General features: G+C 33.9%; 1 protein-coding gene across 1 annotated transcript in view; it reads left to right on the forward strand.

The window, feature by feature from the left end:
- Positions 1-24,237, forward strand: part of LOC124368365 (AP-1 complex subunit gamma-1-like) — a 107,065-nt gene that overhangs the window by 48,551 nt on the left and 34,277 nt on the right. The window contains 4 exon segments of the mRNA XM_046825648.1: positions 957-1,033; positions 20,542-20,637; positions 21,378-21,557; positions 23,982-24,128. Of these exon segments, the coding sequence (XP_046681604.1) occupies positions 957-1,033; positions 20,542-20,637; positions 21,378-21,557; positions 23,982-24,128 (500 nt within the window).

Here is a 24,237-nt window from a genome sequence, read left to right on the forward strand (position 1 = left end):
ATCAGAAATGTGCGAGAACAGCGTTGACACTGCAACAGGTGGACAGATCACAGTTTTATAAGTCGTAGTTGACAAGTGTTGCTATGTGCCTGCAGGTGTGCTGATCACTGGTGTCACACTGATATCAGAAATGTGCGAGAACAGCGTTGACACTGCAACAGGTGGACTCATGAAAGGTTTATAAGTCCTTGTTAACAAGTGTTGCTATGTGCCTGCAGGTGTGCTGATCACTGGTGTCACACTGATAACAGAAATGTGCGAGAACAGCGTTGACACTGCAACAGGTGGACACATGAAAGGTTTATAAGTCCTTGTTAACAACTGTTGCTATGTGCCTGCAGGTGTGCTCATCACTGGTGTCACACTGATAACAGAAATGTGCGAGAACAGCGTTGACACTGCAACAGGTGGACACATGAAAGGTTTATAAGTCCTTGTTAACAACTGTTGCTATGTGCCTGCAGGTGTGCTCATCACTGGTGTCACACTGATAACAGAAATGTGCGAGAACAGCGTTGACACTGCAACAGGTGGACACATGAAAGGTTTATAAGTCCTTGTTAACAAGTGTTGCTATGTGCCTGCAGGTGTGCTGATCACTGGTGTTACACTGATAACAGAAATGTGCGAGAACAGCGTTGACACTGCAACAGGTGGACACATGAAAGGTTTATAAGTCCTTGTTAACAAGTGTTGCTATGTGCCTGCAGGTGTGCTGATCACTGGTGTCACACTGATAACAGAAATGTGCGAGAACAGCGTTGACACTGCAACAGGTGGACACATGAAAGGTTTATAAGTCCTTGTTAACAAGTGTTGCTATGTGCCTGCAGGTGTGCTGATCACTGGTGTTACACTGATAACAGAAATGTGCGAGAACAGCGTTGACACTGCAACAGGTGGACACATGAAAGGTTTATAAGTCCTTGTTAACAAGTGTTGCTATGTGCCTGCAGGTGTGCTGATCACTGGTGTTACACTGATAACAGAAATGTGCGAGAACAGCGTTGACACTCTGCAGCACTTCAAAAAGGTATGTTGTCAACGTTCACTTTCTTTTTCTTTGCCCTTATTATTTGCTTATAATATTTTAAAAGCATATGTTTTTGGCAAGCAGAGTTTTTCTGTTTTTTTAGCTAATCACTTCTAATATGCCTTTAAACAGTTGGAGTATAATTGTTTAATAGTAAAATTATCCAGTACCATGGATTAGGGTTGAGACATAAATGTTAGGTTTACTAAAACTATCAAAACAGTTAGTATACTTTAAAAATGAATGTAGAACTTATTGTATACTCAAGAACCTTCATCTCCTCATCAAAGACCAGGCTGCTATTTTTAATGTGATGGAAATGAGTGATTGAATAAAACCAATAACCACAATATAAATGAAATTTGTATAATTATAAGAAAAAGTGTTGTTGAGATTCTTAATAGAGCACATTAAGTTAACCATGTTCATTATGTATATCAGACCTGAAAAATTACCTTAAAATTTGATGTAGAAGCAGAGAAACTAGAGTTATTGGTACATTGCTAAAAACATTAATACTTGTAAGATATAAAACAAAGCAAACAAAGGGAAACCCATTTGTTTCAAAGTTTTTTCGCTGTAATTATTCTATATTTACTATTGTACCAGGAAAGAAAGTGCCACTGTAAGGTAACAGAAATGCAGTCAGCGTCTGTGGGGGTGAACCTATTTTATTATCCTTTGGCTAAATTGTGTAAACACAGCTTATACTTCAATGGAAACATTTAGTAATCAATTTGATATTGACTCATAAGTGTAGCACATTGTTCTGGGTGAGTTAAACTCATTGTATGGATACACTCTGTTAAGTTTTTGATGGATAAAGATGAAGGGATGGAACTTGGTACACCATTCTAAGAAATAGAAGTGAACATTTTAGTCACTGTTACAACTTTGAGGGGGGGTGGCTAAAAATATTTAAATGTAAAGACCTGTTTAGTGACACCTCATTTGGAAGGTCTTAATAAGGGAATAAGAACGGTGGAAACTAGAGCTTTCTATCTCAACCCAGTACAAAATGGCAGCTCATTGAAATTAATTGAGGCAAAACATGGCAGCCATATTCAGAAGGTAAATAAGTTCAATAAATACAACTTGCTTTACAAACCAGTTTTACAGGGCAGGCCTCCTTCATCTTATTAGTTTTGAGGAAATTTAGTATCATGTTCAGTTTTTGTTTGGAATTAACAAAGTTACGACGTATTTTTGTGATACTTAAGTTGAAATGGAGTGTTTAAGTGAACAAGAGTGTATTATGATCATGATGATGCGAGGCTACGGAGACCGGGTGAGATCTTATGATGAAGTGAGGGATTTATTTAATGACCATCCTAATTGAAACCCTGTATCTAAATTAGGAGTTCAAAAACAATCCCAAGTTTCCAGGAAACAGGCAGCATTAAAGACCGCCCCAAATCTGGACGACCACAATCGGCTACAAACGAAGCATTGTCACTTGACGCTGTACAGTCTGTTGTAGAAGATCCTCACGCCTCAACAAGAAATGTTTCTCAAATATTGGGTATATCTCAGACACCAGTTTGTACAGTTTTACATGACAGTGGTTACAAAGCGTACAAAATTCGTTTTGTTCATGAGCTAAGTGAGGACAATTTTGATCGTCGAGTAGAATTTTGTGAAATAATGATGCGGAACATTGATGATAATACAATTAGATGAAACAACATTGATTTCTCAGATGAAGTAACTTTCGTGTTAAGCGGGAACGGTAACAGACATAATGGTCGTTACTAGGCCGATGTTAACCTCATTGGATGACAGAGCAACTTACCCAGCACCCTGGAAAATTAAATGTTCGGCTTGGCATTGTGAGGGATCAACTTTTTAGGCCCTTTTTTTATGGAAACCTTAATGCCGTGGTATACCATGAAATGTTACAAAATCAGATTTATCCAGCTATCCAAGTAGCAACCAACAACTGTAATGAAATTTGGTTCCAGCAGGATGGAGCATCTCCACACTATGGCCTGCATGTCCGCGAGTATTTAAGCAATATATTATCCAAATCGCTGGATAGGCAGAAGAGGAAGTATCAAGTAGTCACCGATATCACCAGTTCTATCTCCACTTGACTACTTTGTGTGGGGTCACATTAAACACGTCTGAAACAAAACCCCAGTCATTAATAAACTTAGGGACAGAATAGTAGTGCAAATTCAAAAAATTCACCTGTGAATCCATACAGCGTGCCGTTTCAAGTTCCTACAACAGACTTGGACATTGTCAAACTGTCCTGGAACAGTAGTTCGAACATCTGATATAAAAAACATAGGTTTAGTCAGTTTGTAACGTAACTTAATTGTAAATACCAGTGCTACTGTAACTTTACATTTTAAAATCTTAATTTCAATGAGCCGTGCCTTTTTGTATTGGGTTGAGATAAACAGCTCTAGTTTCTACTTTTCATCTTCTTTTATCAAGATCTATCAAATGAGGTGTCACTTAATGGTCTTTACATTTAAAGATTTTGAGCCGTCCCTTAAAATCCCATTTTTGGGGGAATGGGTAAAGTAACAGTGACTAAAAAGTTCACGTATTTCCTAGAAAGGTGTCACGAGTTCCATTCTTCCATCTTTATCCATCAAAAACTAAACAGAGTGACTTTTAGCTCACACTGTACAGATTTTGTTGTACATTTTACTAACGTTGGTACCACTGGCTCATAATAAAACTGATTCAGTGCGATACCCCAAAAAAAGAAGCAAAATGGCTAAAAACAAAAACGTATTGGGATGCTTATGAACATAACAAACTATTACAGACAACGGCTGCAGCTGTCCTCGGAAACAGTGAGTGCTTTATTTATCTTCAAAAGATATTCTCAGGAAAATTTGCAAAAGTACATATATAATTGAGTGGTGTACAACAATATCTAACATTAAATAAATAAACTTGAAAAATATTTTTTAAATAGAAATAATTGTGACCCAAACGGAGGAAAAGGTGTAACTCAATGTGACACCATTAAACAAAGGCGCCATTTGATGTGGAATGAAAGATCTTGAACATGAACAAAGGCACAAAAAATCAAGAAATGGATGATTAATTAATTTTATAAATCAACTTTTTGTGTAATTTCTTGACCTGGAATGTACAGTTGTGGTGAACAATCAAGACAGTAACTTTGCCACAGATGTAAGCAGATACGAATAAAAAACCAACTGTTGTTTATTATTAATTTGCAATCATTTTCCGAAGGATTGTTGGAATTGAAAACCAACTCTAGAAAGTGACATTGATGTCTCTAATCTTAATATGTATAAAACAAAGTCCATTTGTAAAATTGTAGATAGTAATAATATTACTACATTACGAGTAGCAAGTAATTTCTAGTGACTAGAGAAAATCAGAATCAAGTATTAAGTCTTCAAAAAGTATTGACTACTAATTAAAAATTTTGCAAAGCAGCCTATCTTTAATTCAATATATAATTAATTAAATACTATAAATAATTAACTTTACAATGTTGATTTTGATAAGCATTCAATTTTAATGTGGATGTCACAAAAAAACAAAAAAAGTCATATGGCTTTTATAAAAGTTGTTTGGTTTTCAAAGGTTTTATCACTGCTTCTTTTTTTAGTTTATTTTTATAGTAAATTGTTATTTTGTGTGAATGTGTGAATTGTGTTTTTTGCAGTTTAAAATTTTGTTCTAATGAATCATGACAATCAAAATCAGAAAGTAGGTTGGACCCAACATGTGTTAAAATTAACCTTACGTAATACGTTTTGATGGGAAAGTTTTCACAAAGATAATTACTAAAGATCTGACATCTGATACAAAGAATTATTATATTGAACTCTCTAAAATTCTTTTTATTTAATTATGAACTTTTAAATTGTTATTAGAATTTGAGCTGTTGGTGAATGGTACATAATACGACTTATTATGTTTGAAAGAGCATATATATATGTGTGTGTATTTTAAGTTTATATTTAATTTGGAGTTACATTTTCGGCAACATTGAATGATGGAAAGGTTTTCACCGGGTGTGCAAATATAATATTTTTTAAATTGAGTGTAAATGGGGTTTTATTTGACATGAAAATTGTTGTTCAATAATGTCCAGTTTAGTGAAGGGGAACAGAAACACTTTGAGATGCTGAACTAAAACAGAATGCTATTTCCAAGAACATTATTCCTATCAGTCTAATTTAACGTGAGCAAGGAAAGTTAAAACATTCACTCTGGCTTTATGGAAATATAATTGGATAGGAAAAGAGTGAGCTAAGATTGGAAACCATAATTTGTCTTTTTGATATTAAGTAAATGTCTTAGTTTCCTGGATGTGTATGTTCTTCTCTATTCATCTTCCAAAATTCATTTTATTAAAACAACGCATTTCAGTATAAAATAATGATTTATTAATTTGGTTTATGCAAACCATTATTGGTGAATGTATTCCAGATTTAGTCGTTTTTTATGTAGTTACCAAATCAAATAAACTATTCTTTGTTCATCAGCATTACAAGACACACATACAATGGTGTCTAGTCTTAAAATAACAATAAGTTTACTTTATAAAACTAAGCCCCAATCTTAATCTTGTATCATTACACTATTTTTATAGAATTATTTTGAGTATTGATTGAGTCATAGATTTTATATACTCAGTGCATTTAGTTATTGTTTGTATTTAAATGTCAGTGAATTAATAAAGCAGTTTATCTATTAAGTATTGTTAATTTACTTTTGAATTTGGGGAAAGAATTTTCTACTTTTATATTATCTAATATTTTGTTATAAAACAAATTTCCTGTGTACTGAAATTTTTCGCAAAAAAGTATCAATGAGGAGTTGCTAATTAATTCTATTGCTGAGTGTTATATTTATAATAGTTACCATTCGGATCTCCCATTCTGGACTTGACTAAGATATTATTTAATTTGCAAACAAGTATCAATGAGGAGTTGCTAATTAATTCTATTGCTGAGTGTTATATTTATAATAGTTACCATTCGGATCTCCCATTCTGGACTTGACTAAGATATTATTTAATTTGTTTGCTGAATCATGCACTTATAAAGTGTAAAAGGAGTTATAAGTAACTAGTAATACATTATTTAATGTAACTATGAGACTGTGAAACAAAATTACGTGAGAGTAAAATAACATATTTAAGATAATGTAAAAACTCTACATGATTATTGTTATTTGGATAAAAACTGCTATTTGTAAAGAATCTTGTCTTACAAACAAAAATACACAGAATTAAAAATTGATGTTAGGCCAATACCAATTTGATACTACAATTCTGGCTCGATTCCGATTTCTTTGTTACGAAAATAAATAAATAAAGCCAGACACCAAGAAAACTAAGTTGCAATACTGATATTAAAATTGGTCTTGATTCTCAATTCTGAATTCGATACCAAATCCTGTATAAATAATAAGTAAATACTGTCAATGACTGATGACTAAAAGTAAGTAACAATTTTAGATAGGATAGGAATAACAGGCTTATCTGTACTGGACTGGATGGATACTCCTCTCATTCATCACAGAGGTAATAGACTCTGTGAAGCTGCAGAAGAATATCCTGAAGCCTGCTCTTCCTATTCCATCTAAAATTCTTATATCAAAACCTGGCTTTGTACCCTCTTTAATCATGCATAGTAACTAATAACTAAGTGGTTTTGTTTTGTTTATATTTTAGGCACTTCTGTTTATTTTATTCATTATTTTGTAATAAAATACTTTGAAAATATTGGCACCGAAATCAAATGAAAAGAGCCGTGTTGAGATTGTCAGTAACTCGATACCACTAAGAATCGAGGTCGTTCCATCCCTATTGAAAGTATTAAAACAAAATGGAATGTTTCACATAAAGAAATAGATTTTGTATCACTATAAAACAAGCAATACATATAAATATTCTTTAAGTTGTCAATAACGTACTTACTTTCAAAATTTATGTATAAAACATTGTTTTGTTATTTACATGAAAAACAATATGTCTAATAATTCAGATTCTTACAGTTGAAAGCATGATCAGCCATTTTTTACAAGCTAAATCATATCTCAGACAATGATATTGTTTTAAAAATGAATGTATAGCAAATTATTCAAGCAGTATATTCAGTTATTGTGACTTTAAATTGTATTCTTCTAGGAAGATGAAGTGCAGAAATATTAAAATTATACATTGGTTAACCATTTTGTTCCATTTATATTTCATATAAACAATTCTAATTTAGGTATTAATAAGTAGTTTTAAAGATTTTGATGATGGTGTATTAAATATTCAAGGCTTTATGTTTGAAATTCGGAAAAATTAACTTACCAGTGGTATTTTACAGGAGACCAAATGTACGTAGTAAAATGTGCGACAAACAGTATTTTGAGGTTAGCTTGTACCATACATACACTACAATGTATATACACAGTAATATTACTATTATATTACTACTACTACTATTATTATTATTATATTATTACTACTATTATATGTGAAATACAAAAAACTGCTTGACTCCGGAGATCTCTTTAAAGTATAATGCTGTGTACTACACCCGTGGCATAGAGGATTTGGCCGTTAAGTGATGAAACTAGCTCTGGTAAAAGAATTTATTGATCCACTGGTACTTAAGCTTTATAACAGTCTCCTTTCGCTTTGATAAACCGTTGTCAGCAGATTCTCACACCACAGAGGCTATCAGAGACCTATCAGAGACTCTGTAACACCTTGTTGGATGATGGGAAATCTTCATAACAGTGACTTCCATGGATCTCTTGAGCTTTGATAAACCGTTGCCAGCAGATTCTCACACCGCAGAGGCTAGCTTATGTCGGCTGCTCGACCTCTCAGAGACTCTGTAACAGCTTGTTGGATGATGGGAAATCTTCGTAACAGTGACTTTCCATGCATCTCTTGAGCTTTGGCAAAGAGAAAAAGTTGGCTGGGGTCACATTGTGGATAGGCAATGGCTGTGGCAAGATTGCCATAACTGTCTGGGTGTGGGCAGTGTGGACAGGAGCATTAACAGTTCATCTTGTAGATACAAATTATTTGTGAGCCAATTCCTCATTTATTGAGATAAGAGATAGTGAACCTTGTGACTTTACCTTAGATTTAGTTATTCTTTGGGTACAAAAAATGTTGAGGTTTGCCTCTCCGAATTTGCGCCCTTAGTTTCAGGGTATAAGTATAGGAATATACATTTTTTGGTTTTGTTCATCATTTAGAAATTTGTGTTCTATTTTTGCTCAAGCCTTTCTTTCTTTTTACAACTTGGACTTGTTGCTTTGGCCTTATTCTTACCTTCAAATGGAAAGAATCCAGTATATGTGTTACTTTCTCTGTATTTTATCCAAAACACTTGTTGAACTTTGTCCAAATCGCTTGCATGCCTTCAATGATCCTCTGTCTGTTCTTGAATTCACTGGAAAGCCTGAGTCCTTGACTGAGATTCTTATTTGGAAGCCTCTTTAATGAAGACAAGCTTCTCTGAATTGTTCTTGCCGGTGCACAGATGCATCGAACGCTCCAACTTTGACAGCAACTCACATGAGTGTGATTGTCACTGTCTACAACTGTGATGTGGATTGGTCCTGTCCTCACCAGGGAGTGTGCCGCGTAGCAGCCAGTCTCGTTAATTTACAGACAAACCCTGTAATATAGAGAAAAATATGATGATGGTGACAAAAATATTAAATCATTGTGATTGGTATCATAGTATCTGAGTAAAATAAGTGACTTGTGGAAAATTCTTGTATCCACATCCATTTGTGTATGCATTAGGTGTGTGTATCTACCTATTTGTGTGATCACACAAATAGGTTAACTGTGATAAATTTCTCATAGTGTTGTAGAATACTGGGTGGTCATTTTTGATTTTATAACAAGTTAGCTGTTTAAATTTGTTAAAATAAACATATATTTAATAACTGTAACAATTTCTGTTAATTTTTTTAAAATTTTAAGCCCATTAGATTGATTATTAAGGAGTTTGGTGACTATCGTATTAGCAAATAGTGATTGCGGTTATGTCCAGGTAGATTCACACCCATACCCACACACACAGACTCGACTCACAGTGCAGGGGATTAGGACCCGGTCGTATTACCACTCTGTTAATCACCTAGTACGTTTCCCCAATGTTATCCAAAAGTGATTTGTTATGCAATGTATAATACACTGAATATTGTTTACTCATGACTCTAAGACGTTACTGAATAGCACGGGACGGAACAACACGTGTCGGGCTGGCCCAACCCTGCGTTCGTGAGTGTGAGTGTGCATGCGTGCGACTACTGTTACTACTCTTCAGTGACTAGTGCTATAATAGAATAGCACGTGGGACAGTGCTATAACTGTAAAGAGATCCACTGTCCAGCACCCTGCGTTGTATGTGGTAATGCACTAGAATATTGTTTACTCATGACTAAGACGTTACTGAATAGCACGGGATCCACGTGTCCAGCAGCTGGCCCAACCCCTGCGTTCATGTATAAGCGAATATTGTTTACTCATGACTCTAAGACGTTACTGAATAAAGACGGAACAACACGTGTCGGGCTGCCCCAACCCCTGCGTTCATGTATAATCACAGAATATTGTTTACTCATGACTCTAAGACGTTACTGAATAGCACGGGACGGAACAACACTGTCGGGCTGCCCCAACCCCTGCGTTCATGTATAGTCACAGAATATTGTTTACTCTCTAAGACGTTACTGAATAGCTGTATACGGAAAGAGATCCACGTGTCGGGCTGGCCCAACCCCTGCGTTCATGCTGATAGTCACAGAATATTGTTTACTCATGACTCTAAGACAGCTGTATACTGTAAAGACGGAACAACACGTGTCGGGCTGGCCCAACCCCTGCGTTGTATGTATAATCACAGAATATTGTTTACTCATGACTCTAAGACGTGGTTACTGAATAGCACGGGACGGAACAACACGTGTCGGGCTGGCCCAACCCCTGCGTTCATGTATAATCACAGAATATTGTTTACTCATGACTCTAAGACGTTACTGAATAGCTGACGGGACGGATCAACACGTGTCGGGCAGCACCCCTGTTGTATGTGGTATGCTGACTAGCGAATATGCTCTCTAACGTTATGAGACAGCTGTATACTGAATAGAGATCCACGTGTCGGGCTGCCCCAACCCCTGCGTTCATGTATAATCACAGAATATTGTTTACTCATGACTCTAAGACGTTACTGAATAGCACAGCTGACGGAAAGAACACGTGTCGGGCTGCCCCAACCCCTGCGTTGTATGTATATGCACAGAATATTGTTTACTCATGACTCTAAGACGTGGTTACTGAATAGCACGGGACGGAAAACAGATGTCGGGCTGGCCCAACCCCCGTTCATGTAATCACAGAATATTGTTTATCATGACTCTAAGACGTGTTATAGACGGGACGGAACAACACTGTGTCTGGCCCAACCCCTGCGTTCGTGAATGTGAGTGTGTGCGTGCGACTACTGTTACTACTGTTTCTCTTCAGTCGCTAGTGTATTATAGATTTTATACTTTCTGCTAGTGTTGAGACAGCTATATACTGTAAAGAGATCCACTGTCCAGCAGCTGTTGTATGTGGTATGCTGACTAGCGATGGTATGCTCTCTCACGTGGTTATGAGACAGCTGTATACTGTAAAGAGATCCACTGTCCAGCAGCTGTTGTATGTGGTATGCTGACTAGCGATGGTATGCTCTCTCACGTGGTTATGAGACAGCTGTATACTGTAAAGAGATCCACTGTCCAGCAGCTGTTGTATGTGGTATGCTGACTAGCGATGGTATGCTCTCTCACGTGGTTATGAGACAGCTGTATACTGTAAAGAGATCCACTGTCCAGCAGCTGTTGTATGTGGTATGCTGACTAGCGATGGTATGCTCTCTCACGTGGTTATGTTTCAGCTGTTTAAGTTGTGGTGCCTTGAAGTGAGTTGTGAGTAACTGAGCGCGGAGTGCATGCGACGCGTCACCTAGACAAAATTGGCACTTCACAGAAAGAACATTTTTTTAAACAGAACCTTGGCTTTTTAAAAGTTTTTCCATAATGTTTTATTGCATTGAATTTTTAGTGCAAAATAGTTTGTTTTTATGAGTTATGGCTTTTAAAAGAGAAAGATTTGAAGAACTAGTTGTAAAATTATTATAGTTGAATTAATTTTTAGAGATAGTTGTACATTGTAAGCATTTCACCATATACAAAAGTATTAAGTACAGCTTAATATTTTTAATCTTTAGTTTTATTTTTTTGTTTTAGTTTTAAGTACTGTGATTGAAAAGGATAAAGGTTTAGTATTTGTAAATACTTTTGTGTATATAGTGTTAAAAATAAGATTTGGTATTTATAAGTTGAGAATCTAGATAGGATGCAAGATTAAGGAAATTTTAATAATTTATAACCCTTCTGTTGGAGAGAAGCAACAAGTTCTTTTCCAAAGCAATTCTGCTCATCTAGAGTACATCATGTTCAGGGTAGTTAAAAACTATTTCTTACGAGGGCTATTCGGAAAGTAGATTACGTTTTGGAATTAAAAATTAACAAAGTGTAGGAAAAATAATTATTTACACTTGAAAGCCACACTTAAATACTACTTTTCAACATAGTCGCCATTCAAATTTAGGCACTTATCATATCGATGGATGAGCTTTATTGTGAATCAACAGAATTTTCGAGCTCAACTTTCCCCTACGCTTGTTTTGGATCGCGAGGTTGTTTAACGTTTGGCAATACCTTTCTGAGTTGATTGTAGTGCCTCGTCCCAGGAAATCAACAAGAATTCCACCTTTCTTGTCCCAAAAAAACGGTTGCCATAACCTTTCTTGCCGACATCGTTTGCAAATATTTTCTTGGTTTGTGAGGGGAACTTGTGTGTCCCCACTCCATTGACTGCAATTTGGTCTCGCAGTTAACTTGTTTCACCCATTTTTCATCGCCAGTTATGATGCGATCGAGTAGTGATTCACCCTCTTTGTCGTAAGCATCCAAAATTGTTAACGCTGTAGCCATGCGCTGGTTTTTGTGGACGTCGGTCAGGATTTTCGGTACCCATCTTGCACAAAACTTGTGGAAGCCAAGCTTATCAGTGACAATTTCGTATAACAAAGTTCGTGAAATTTGAGGGAAACTAAGCGAGAGTTCCGTTATGGTTAACCGTCGATTTTCTCGAACCTTTGCGTCAACTTTCTCAAGAAGTTCGTCAGTCACTATGCTGGGTCTTCCACTTCGCTCTTCGTCATGAGCATTTGTTCGGCCATTTTTAAACTTAATGACCCATTGTCGCACTCCACCTTCAGTGATAATGTTATTCCCATAAACTTCACACAACTGCCGATAGATTTCTATGGGCTTACAGTTTTTGGCACTCAAAAACCTAATTACTGCGCGCACCTCACAGTTGGCAGGATTTTCAATTGCGGCAGACATTTCAAACAGGCACTGTGACTAGATGCGTTACAACACAAACTTCCCGCTAGCACGGCTGGATAACCACTGAGCGGTGGGACGTCCTGACACCAAGATGGCCGCGCTAGTCCCGCCCCTAGCGGCCACAGCGCAAAACGTAATCAACTTTCCGAATAGCCCTCGTATATAGGCCTAATGTTAAACATCCTATTGTCATACTATAAAAAACAAAACAATAATGTGTTTTTAGAAAATATCAATTAAAAAGCCCTTTGGAATATTATTATTCAGTATGTCCTCACTTTAAAAAATTATTAATTGAATGAGACTAGGTATTGAATTGACGAGAATTTGCCGATGAGATTTTACCAATGTTTTTGATTTCATCATAATGAAATCGCACTTTTATAACTCTAATCTCTAATCACCTTTGACTACAGTTTTGTTATCTCAGTCATAAAAATATAATGAAACATAAAGATCAGCCCTCAAGGGCTGTTTTAAGTCAACTTAAAAGAGTAAAATACTCAGTTGGAAAAACATCATGAATATGAGAAGTCTGCTGGATCTACAAGACTGGAAAACAGTTCTTGAATTGGCTTCTGTATTAGACGCATGTGAAACCTTTTGCAAGATTCTGACAAATGCTTTAGACATAACCCTCCCTGTCACCATGTCAAAAAATGAAGGAAAAAGCAAAACATAACTACAGACAAGAGAGATAGTTCAACATCTTGTGTGTTTATTTCTTGAACACTAACTCTAAAACATGCACTTATACAACAAAAACACTTACATTAAAACTGAACTAAAAAATACAGGTCACAACAGGTCTGCACTGATTGACCAACCACAGAGAACTGACCAGAGGCCAATAGTAAATGATGATCGTCTCAACAGAAACAAGATGGCAGCGAAAAAGGAATGGGAATGGGCTTTAATTATCGTTTCGTTCTAGATGAAATTCCAAAAGTTGTGACTTTTCATTGGTTTATTACACACCCTTATCTGTTTGATACTTTAGATTTCCTTAGTTCATTGTTCAGAACCATTAAAAAAATTATTGATAAAACTATTTAACAGTAATTTAGAATAAGTTAAACATAATAAACTAGTGTAAACAAATACACTTACGTAATAAATTGTGATGGATAAATAATTATTTGTTGTGAAAGGCTATTCAAGTATTGAAAATAGTAAATAAATAATAGTAAATAAAAAATTATATTTTATGAATATATTAATTTTGCTGTAAGATGGGACTTTTCTTATTTTGTATGTTTCAGCAATAGTTACTAACATTCGTTCATTTTATAATGAAATGCATTGTTTTAATAAACCTAAACATTTAAATCTATTTTTGGAGAGAGATGCTAGAGATACATAAAAGTTGAACCCTGAAGAGGTAGACAAACAGTTTGTGTTTTTTTATGCATGCTCTCAATAACAGTCAGGGCTTTATCTGTGATAAATTACATTTGTTCATATAGATTAATGTTTCTTTCATTTTGCGTCTTTTATTAGTTTGTTTGAATGTTTTCAGTTTCACTCAATGATTTATTAATTACTAATTCTTAATTCTTAATTTTCATCTCAAATGTAATAATAATTTTCTTTTTAAATATGGTTGGCAATATTGGATACTCACATTTCCTTAATATGTGTATTAAAATTACTAATTGAATAATTTTGGCTAAATAAGATGGCTGTGTGGCTGTGGTTATGAAGTAATGTTTCCTAACTGGTTTGTTTTCTGATAGGATCCCTGTCACCGGGAGGTAAATGAGGCAACTTTATTATCAGTGTGTTGCTTTCGTTTCGTTTACACGTCGGACGTGCATGTCCTGTCTTGCTTGTCACGCATGTCCGTGCATGCTAACTTCATTCTTCATTTGCATACCTGTACATAACACTGATCTGTGTCAAGCTTTTTGTTGCAAGATATCTCCTACCATGGTGTTAAAATAAACTTGAGAGTATTTCATACTATTTTTAAATAATTTCATCTAACAGGACAGGTAAATTCAGATTGCAACCACCCCTATAATTCATAATTTTGTCAATATATATTTTACTGCAGTTTGCTTAATATATATTAGATATATTTTTAATCTATTATATTCTCTAATTTGTGACTTGATAGTTTTAATATATTAGACAGACATGTTGTGCAGAACTTTATTCTCACCTCTATAGAATATTTCTTACATCACCGGTAGTATTATGTGCTCTAAGATGTTTACTCAGCAATAGACCAATTATTAGTTTGTACAATTATTAAAATACAAAACAGAAAAAATTAAAAAGTAAATACTTGTGTAAATAAGCTGTAAATTTTCGGTGACAAATGGTTGGCCAAAGAATTTTGCAGGTAACAAGTTGTTAAAGTTTTAATTGGTATTTAACAAATCATTAAACACAGAAATGTAATGTTTTCAATTTTTCAACATCCCCTCATTATACTTTAAAACATAGAGCTGGGTTGTACACTTTTAATGACAATTTCTGAAATTTACCTTCTGATCATTCCAATATTTTCATTCCAATATTTGAGCTAAATAAACATTAAATCACCATTAATTTTCCATATAAATTAAAATCCACTAAAAAGCAAAAGTAGATTTCTTTTAGAAAAAATGCTTTTGTACAACTATAGCTTCTCCTCACATCTGTGATCTGGCAGACTTTCCACACCGAGATAGTTTGACATGAGATGCTTCTGTGATTATTGGATTATATGTTTAAATTAAGTGAATACAAATAAAAAAATACATTACACAATTTTAACAAAATATATTGACATTATTCTTGTTACTTCATTTTTTTTGTACTGCCAGCTTACTTACTGCCCTTTCAACATTTGACTTCTGTCTTGTATGAAAATGAAACAAATGACGAATACTTGCATATTTTTTATATACTTTTTTATTTTTATTAAAAAACTACCTTTTACTTGTAAAAATTTATAGTTTTTGAATGATGGAAAACATCTAAGTCAAACTACTAGTCTATGCTTGCTTACGGGCGATAAGGTTTTCTTTTATTATTTGTATTTTAATTTAGTTTTGTCTTTTAATACTTTGTGTTTTAGTACATTATTTGTTCAACTAGATTCAATCTTTCAGCTCTTTTGCTTATTCTAACTTTTCTCTTTAATTTAAATATTAACTAACAAACCGTTGTCTTTGGTTAGATTTAATTTATATTTTATTAAATTAAATACGTTTAAGAATATCAGTAAGAAATACATAAATAATAAATATGAATTATTTTTATAATTTCTTACTTAAAAATTATTTATAAAAATAACTATTAATGTTATCTACCTTTTCATTAATATTCAAGCAAACTAGTATTTTTGTAGATTAATATTTGTTTACAGTATTCTTATATTTATTCAGATAACTGTTTTAAATTACATCATATCGTACTTGCATTAACTTAAAATTGTCATTTATATTGATGCTGTTTTGACAGATTTATAACCTTTAAGGTTTACACAGTGATCACATATTACAGCAGTTTTGACTCATTACAAATGATTATGACCAGGCAGTAATCGATCGGTTTGTCAAGTTAATTAATTGTCCTACCAGATTCTTAACTCAATCTGTTTCTTCAATAGATTCAATTTAGCTACAATTTAAAGTAGCCTGGAATCAGTCTATGGAAAAAATGTATTATGGTAAGAAATTTTACAAAAAAAAAATACAAATGTATTGTTTGAAATGAAATGAAAAAGTCTTTATTAGAGGAGAAGCTAGGACTATAAAGTCCTCTCTACCACTTGTATCCATAACTAAGTGGTATCTTTGTTTGTATCGATAAGTTTACAAGTAAGGGATATCCATGGTCAAATCATCCATAGTATTAAACTACTGAAAATGAATGCTGTTTATCCTAATACACTTAACCTGTAAACAGTTTATGAGATACCGATGCAGTAACTCAGTTCGGTACTTTGTTAATTATATTAGCTTGCACGTGATAGAGATCTGTAAATATCACAGTTTTTGAAGTGTATGCCGGGGTTCAAGTGTATAACACAATACACAATAGTGTAGTCGGAGCACCTACGTACGTACACCTTCACTGCACGGTTTGCTGCCTGTCATCTTCATCTCATTTCATCAAAAATTTAAATAAAGTGTTCATAGTTTCAAATAAAACTTGATCGAATAAATCAATCAGAAAAGTGATAAATTAATAAAATAAAGTAAACTAAATTTAATAACTCATTTTAAACAAACAAATATTTTTATCCCAGTTATTATTTTAATCATGCGCATTTAATTTTATTGCGTATTAATATGTTGTGAAGAACTTGTTTTTCTTGTAGCATTATACACAAAAACTGTTTTATTTTTTTCAGTAATAACAATCCAATCTCAATAATAATTATGTGTACATAAAATAAAATTTAAATGATCAGTTTTAATGAATTCTATTGTATAAAATAAAAATAATTGTAATTTCCTGTGAGTTGTATGCTACGCAGTATATTATACTTCGTAAACTAATTATGGTTCAACTAGAAATATGTTAATTGTGTTTAATATTCAGATACTACTAATACATTCAAATCTTGTTCATTTAAGTCTTTAATGCATTTTGATCATAGTATAATGTTACATAGATGGTAAATACAATGTTGTACATACCATATTATGCTGTACTATACCTACCCAGACCTGTTACACTGTCTAGGTATGTTATACTGTACTTGTAACAAAATAAAATTAAAAGTAAAACTTTTTACATTGTTAAGTTTAAAGACAAAAGAACACAACATGAATTTCATGGACAATTAAGAACACTTTTGTATAAGTTTAATTTTGCGATTTCAGAATCTAGTACCGTATTTACCATACTATCATATGCCATTTTGAATTTCATTGTAACTTGTTTTGCTTTTGCATTTTCTGGGATATTGTAGATATTTAATCTTCTCAACCACTCTGGATGATTTTTTAAATATTCTTCACTACTGTCTGCAAGTTTTTTTAATTTTTGTAAAAATGATGCTCTTAAGCGCTATCATGAAGTTTGTATTATGTATTTGAAAGCTAAATGAGACCGTAACCTATTTATACTTTAAAATTAGTAGAAATGATTTGGGTTAAAATAGTATAATTGCAGGTCAATCCTCAGGTAACATGTATACTATTTTGTCCTGTAGAAGAGAGGTCTCAAGATTACTACTCATCAATATTCCAAATTTTTTGTCAACATTAATACTTTAAACATCTTCATTGTTATTGATTGGAAATAATGAAGATGTGCATATTCTCAGAGTAGTTGTCGTATTTATACAAATAATACAGTTCAAAACAACACAAAATTAAAACTAAACACTCAATATGCTGGCATGAATACTGTGTTTCGATTTTATACCATAATCTTCAAATGTATTGTGTTAATAAAGCGAGATAGGAGTACCCCACACCCCGAGACGCGTGACAGGCTTCGTTGAGATTCATTGCAAAATTTTAAGTCTATGACATTTTATTATTGAAAGATAAAACAACAGACAATCATATGGCAAATAACTTTACATCTTCGGGCAAAACAGAAGTGCTACCCAATGAAGCTCGGCCACATTCCATGGTTGTACATGCAACATTTTAAGTCTATGACATTGTATTATTGACAGATAAAACAACAGACAATCATATGGCAAATAACTTTACATCTTCGGGCAAAACAGAAGTGCTACCCAACGAAGCTCGGCCACATTCCATGGTTGTACATGCAACATTTTAAGTCTATGACATTGTATTATTGACAGATAAAACAACAGACAATCATATGGCAAATAACTTTACATCTTCGGGCAAAACAGAAGTGCTACCCAACGAAGCTCGGCCACATTCCATGGTTGTACATGCAACATTTTAAGTCTATGACATTGTATTATTGACAGATAAAACAACAGACAATCATATGGCAAATAACTTTACATCTTCGGGCAAAACAGAAGTGCTACCCAACGAAGCTCGGCCACATTCCATGGTTGTACATGCAACATTTTAAGTCTATGACATTGTATTATTGACAGATAAAACAACAGACAATCATATGGCAAATAACTTTACATCTTCGGGCAAAACAGAAGTGCTACCCAACGAGGCTCGGCCACATTCCATGGTTGTACATGCAACACTTTAAGTCTATGACATTGTATTATTGACAGATAAAACAACAGACAATCATATGGCAAATAACTTTACATCTTCGGGCAAAACAGAAGTGCTACCCAACGAGGCTCGGCCACATTCCATGGTTGTACATGCAACATTTTAAGTCTATGACATTGTATTATTGACAGATAAAACAACAGACAATCATATGGCAAATAACTTTACATCTTCGGGCAAAACAGAAGTGCTACCCAACGAAGCTCGGCCACATTCCATGGTTGAACATGCAACATTTTAAGTCTATGACATTGTATTATTGACAGATAAAACAACAGACAATCATATGGCAAATAACTTTACATCTTCGGGCAAAACAGTAGAGCTACCCAACGAAGCTCGGCCACATTCCATGGTTGTACATGCAACATTTTAAGTCTATGACATTGTATTATTGACAGATAAAACAACAGACAATCATATGGCAAATAACTTTACATCTTCGGGCAAAACAGTAGAGCTACCCAACGAAGCTCGGCCACATTCCATGGTTGTACATGCAACATTTTAAGTCTATGACATTGTATTATTGACAGATAAAACAACAGACAATCATATGGCAAATAACTTTACATCTTCGGGCAAAACAGAAGTGCTACCCAACGAAGCTCGGCCACATTCCATGGTTGTACATGCAACATTTTAAGTCTATGACATTGTATTATTGACAGATAAAACAACAGACAATCATATGGCAAATAACTTTACATCTTCGGGCAAAACAGAAGTGCTACCCAACGAAGCTCGGCCACATTCCATGGTTGTACATGCAACATTTTAAGTCTATGACATTGTATTATTGACAGATAAAATAACAGACAATCATATAGCAAATAACTTTACATCTTCGGGCAAAACAGAAGTGCTACCCAACGAAGCTCGGCCACATATGCAACATTTCAAACTGCAGATAAAATCTTTCTCAAGACATCTTGCCTCGTGATGCATTTACATTTTTATTCATTAAATTCGGTTTCATATTTTTGTTTAAATAATAATGTTTAAATACTCAGTCAGCACAAAATTATTTTGAATGCGTTGGGATAATTCGGCTACATGTGTTAATAACTTACCTGTTAAAATCTCTTATGAGTGTACTGAATTTGTTTACAAATTTATTTATTCTGCTATTTTCCCGTTACCCTTAAGACCAATGTTCATATTTGCTAATGTTCAGCCAAGTCCTATGGACTAACATGCACCGTAATCGAACGCAGTGTTCCTCATATAGAAATTAATGTTTCTACAATTGTTTTCACAATATCAAGTCTGTAGATCTAATTGTTTTCGAGATATCTTGTGGACTGACAAACAGAAGTAAAACTTTCCCAGCCTCACGAGTATTAAGCTTTGCCAGTGCTCAGCCAATTACACCATCTGAGAAAAAAACAGCTAGACAACTTTGGTATCAAAAGCCATAATGCTGGTGTATATTCTATCTAATTTTTTGCTAAACTATAAAATAATTTATTGTAAAAAACTTGTTTTAGTACTTTTTAAAATACTAAAACACTTCAGATACACTTGAACTATAGGAAAGGTTTTTAAGGGTTTACCTTTTGTATTCATTGTTCAAATAACTTTTCAGAATCAACATTCAATACTGTTCATGATAATAATGTTAAAGTGTGCTTGTTTTGATGTTGCAAATGGATAAGGGGATTCAGTCCTATTTTTGGCAATAACAGTGCTGTACTTTTGCTAAGTTTGACTTAAGTAAACTATAATCCCTGATTTGTCATCAATATCTTCTTGTGATCATGAATATTTGTCCATAATTCTGTGTTCATTACTCTACAGGACAAAATAGTTGTAGGAAATGTAAAATACACCATAGAATTAGAGTTTTGCTGTGCTGCCTTTAGAGGACACTCTGTATAATGATTCCATTGGTGTTTCCAGATTGTTCCTAATCTTGTCAGAATTCTCAAGAACTTAATCATGGCAGGCTACTCACCAGAACATGATGTTTCAGGAGTCAGCGATCCTTTCCTACAGGTGAGTGTAAGCCTTGAACTTGTATTTGGCTTCACATTGCTGTAAGATATATATGGCACATAATCTAGCTATAGCGGGAAGGGCTGATTCAATGTGAATGTTGAGTTAAGCTCCATTCCTCCTTCCACTCACTGCAGTGTCTGTAATATGACATTGTACCTGGTGAGGCAATGAGAACACCTACTCATCTACATTACTCTGGGTGGCTGAGACAGCTCTCTCGTGGTCTAGGTCTCTCTGGTATCAAGGACGGGGACTCCAGATTGTAGGAGTCAAGTTTACACACTGGTCTGAGCGGAAGGTGAAATGGAGCTTAACTAAAAATGTGCATATACAGCATATTACAGTCAGTTATCAGTATTGGTAGTTGTTACATTGTATACCGAGATGATGGATGTATTAAGAATAAAGCTTACATTATGTAATATCAGTGAACATACTGGTTGTGCAACATTTCCAGCAAAAACTGGCTATGTCCTCGGTTCATGATCTGTTTTTATTCTGTTTGAAATTTGTTCACAACCTTTCAGTAGTGATTAAAATGTGGTAACAACCATCACCTCAGAGACCAAGAATGTTGAACACAGCAGCTGATGTTGTTCAGGTAACAACAATACAATACTACAATAGAGTAAGAATAACTATGAAGCATCAGATGCTATAAACAACATCCTGGCGCAAGCGGCAACCTATAGGGAGAGCAGTAAGACTTTAGGTACTGACAACTGACATTGTTGCAGGTGAAAATACTTCGGTTACTGAGGATCCTGGGTAGGAATGATGTAGAAGCATCAGAGGCCATGAACGACATCCTGGCGCAAGTGGCAACCAACACAGAGACTAGCAAGAACGTAGGAAACACAATACTGTATGAAACTGTGCTCTCCATCATGGATATCAAATCAGAAAGTGGACTCAGGGTATGATAGTAGCTACTTTATCTTGGTATACTTATTTATAGGCTTTTTGTCTGAGTGTTAGTGAAGTCATATCACTAGAGGGACTGGGAAAATTTCATTTCTGTCAGTCTGTCTACCTGCATTATATCTAGAAAACAAAATGATCTAGACTTGAAATTTTAGATTTTTAGTGGTGTTCTGTGTCCTGATTCAATGCAGTGCTTGGCTAAGCAAATTTGTCAACTCTTCCAATTTTTTGTGTGATAAATGCTCTTTAAATCGTGTTTTTATTGTTCTTTTTGTTTAAAGAAAAACTCATGAACAATGAAGAGGGTCCTATTGAAAATTCCAGTCTTCTTTCTTCTCAATTTAATCAAAAATTAAACTGTAGTCATATCTAATTTTTCATACTGGCTGAAATACTTAAACAATTTTTGTATTTGCATAATTTACACCATATGTTATTTTAATATTAATTGTAACAAGCATTATGTAAATATTTATTTGTGGAGTCGCCTCATGATTGAAACCTTTGGTTTCGAAAGGCCTCATCCAAAAAATAAACAATTTGGAAAAGTATTGTTTTCATTAACATTTAGTAATATTTAAAGAATTTTCCAATTTATTGCTCCAAAAGTCTTCAATATTTCATATAATTTGAAACAAAAAATCTGTAGTTAGTTAACCCTAGAACTGGCGGTCATTTCATCCTGTAGTGTCGGGCTGTTTTGGAGCTTCGCGCAAGGTTTTTTTAAAAAAATTATTAAAAAATATAAAATAAAAGCAATATAAATAAGAGTATATATTTTTGTGTTCGGAATTAAACGTAGAATTGCACTATATTGTAAAATTAACCATCAAAAATTTTCTAATAAACACTTTTTTTAATCAAATATAAAATTTACGAAAAATATTTCTTAAATTTGGGGGGGACCATACCTAGCAAATGAAGTTATAGTGAGAAATATTTATAAGTGAGATAGCCATTCTGTGTCAAATTTTATCTAGTTTCAGAAAAACATAAACATTATACACATTTATGAAAGCATCATAAAGCTATAGAACAAAAAGCAGCGATGCGTATAAATTCTGAAAATCGGGTGTACACGTAAGACTTTGGTAAAACAGGTTTTGCTAATACATTTATCTATGAATACATGTTATTTTGCATATTTTATTACTTAGAATAAAATAGAATATAGAGTAGTAATGAAATAATTACCATAAATTATTTTTTTGAAAAGTAAAAAAAGTTAAATTTTGCCATTATTCAAAAATTTTGCGAAAAATTTTCATTCAGCAAAATATAAAATAGTTTCTAAAGCTTGTACTGTATCAAAATTTATAAATTTATGGTTTATAAGTAATAGGAAATATTATGTAGTTAGAAAACTATAAATATAACTAAAGATATTGAAAAAAATATAGAATAACCCAAACAGTCATTATACCTATATAACCAAAGAAATTACAGGAAATATATATTTTTATTGTGAAAACTATCTATTTACAAAAAATAAATAGTTACTTCAGAGCTAAAAGAGTGCTATAAATAACGTTTAGTAAGTGAAAACAATAACAAACTATGTGAAATGAATTTTAGCCAAGTCAATTTGCCATAGCCTACACAAAGCCGGTAATTTCTCAAACATATTTCAGTAAATAGAAATTGATTTATTCTAAAATATATATGTTTACACTACTACTACGACATCAAACAACACACTACACATTAAATACGACACTAAAACACGCGTAAAACTATTAAAACTTACAAATATCCACAGCTCGGCACGAAAGTGATACAGAACGGCAGCGGCAATATGGCGGTCACAACAAACGGCGTCGCGTTTTCTTTTACGTTCAAAATAACAAGCTTGCTACGTCATAACCATAATACAAAGAGGAATAAAACTCATCTGTTTCCTTAGCATTTTTCTTCCCGAATCCAATGGTGCATGAATTATATCGATACGTTACCGGAGTATATTATAAAAAGTAATTATACGAGGGAATGTTTGATCGACAAAATTTTGACGGTTAACACCACAAAAGCGGCATTAACCGACATAATTATGTCGATTAACAGTTCTAGGGTTAAACTTGCTGGGATGTATTGTCAGGTCTTTGATATTCTATATATTAAAAATATGTGTCATAAATTGAAAAATACAAAATATGCTTTAATTTATTAAGAATGCTGGACTATTAAAATCAAAATAGTTTACAGATTTCTTGTACCAGCAAATTTAGCATAGTGCTGAACTTAGTCCCTGTTGATTATGACTGTATTTCTGTTTATTTTGTGATACATTTTGTGATAATTGTTGGTTAAGTTGTAATAAAATACAGCCAAATCTGGTTAATAGTATAGTTTATAAAATAATATTTGTATTCCTGATTTCGTTTATACACAAGATTACGTAGAATGTGTTTGTTGTCAAGGTTCTAGCAGTGAACATTCTGGGCAGGTTCCTGCTGAATAACGACAAGAATATCCGCTACGTGGCCCTCAACACCCTCCTCAAGACAGTGTACGTGGACACGAGTGCAGTGCAGAGACACCGCACCACCATCCTGGAGTGCCTCAAGGTAATCGACTCTGCCCTTTCACTTAGTGACTTTGAGTCGATATTAAGTCTTTAGTTTTGTTAAACCTCAGTTGTGTTGACCGGAGTTTCCTGTTGAGTGCTCAATGTAT

The sequence above is a fragment of the Homalodisca vitripennis genome, chromosome 8 (assembly GCF_021130785.1).
Source record: "Homalodisca vitripennis isolate AUS2020 chromosome 8, UT_GWSS_2.1, whole genome shotgun sequence".
Classification (NCBI taxonomy): Eukaryota; Metazoa; Arthropoda; class Insecta; order Hemiptera; family Cicadellidae; genus Homalodisca; species Homalodisca vitripennis.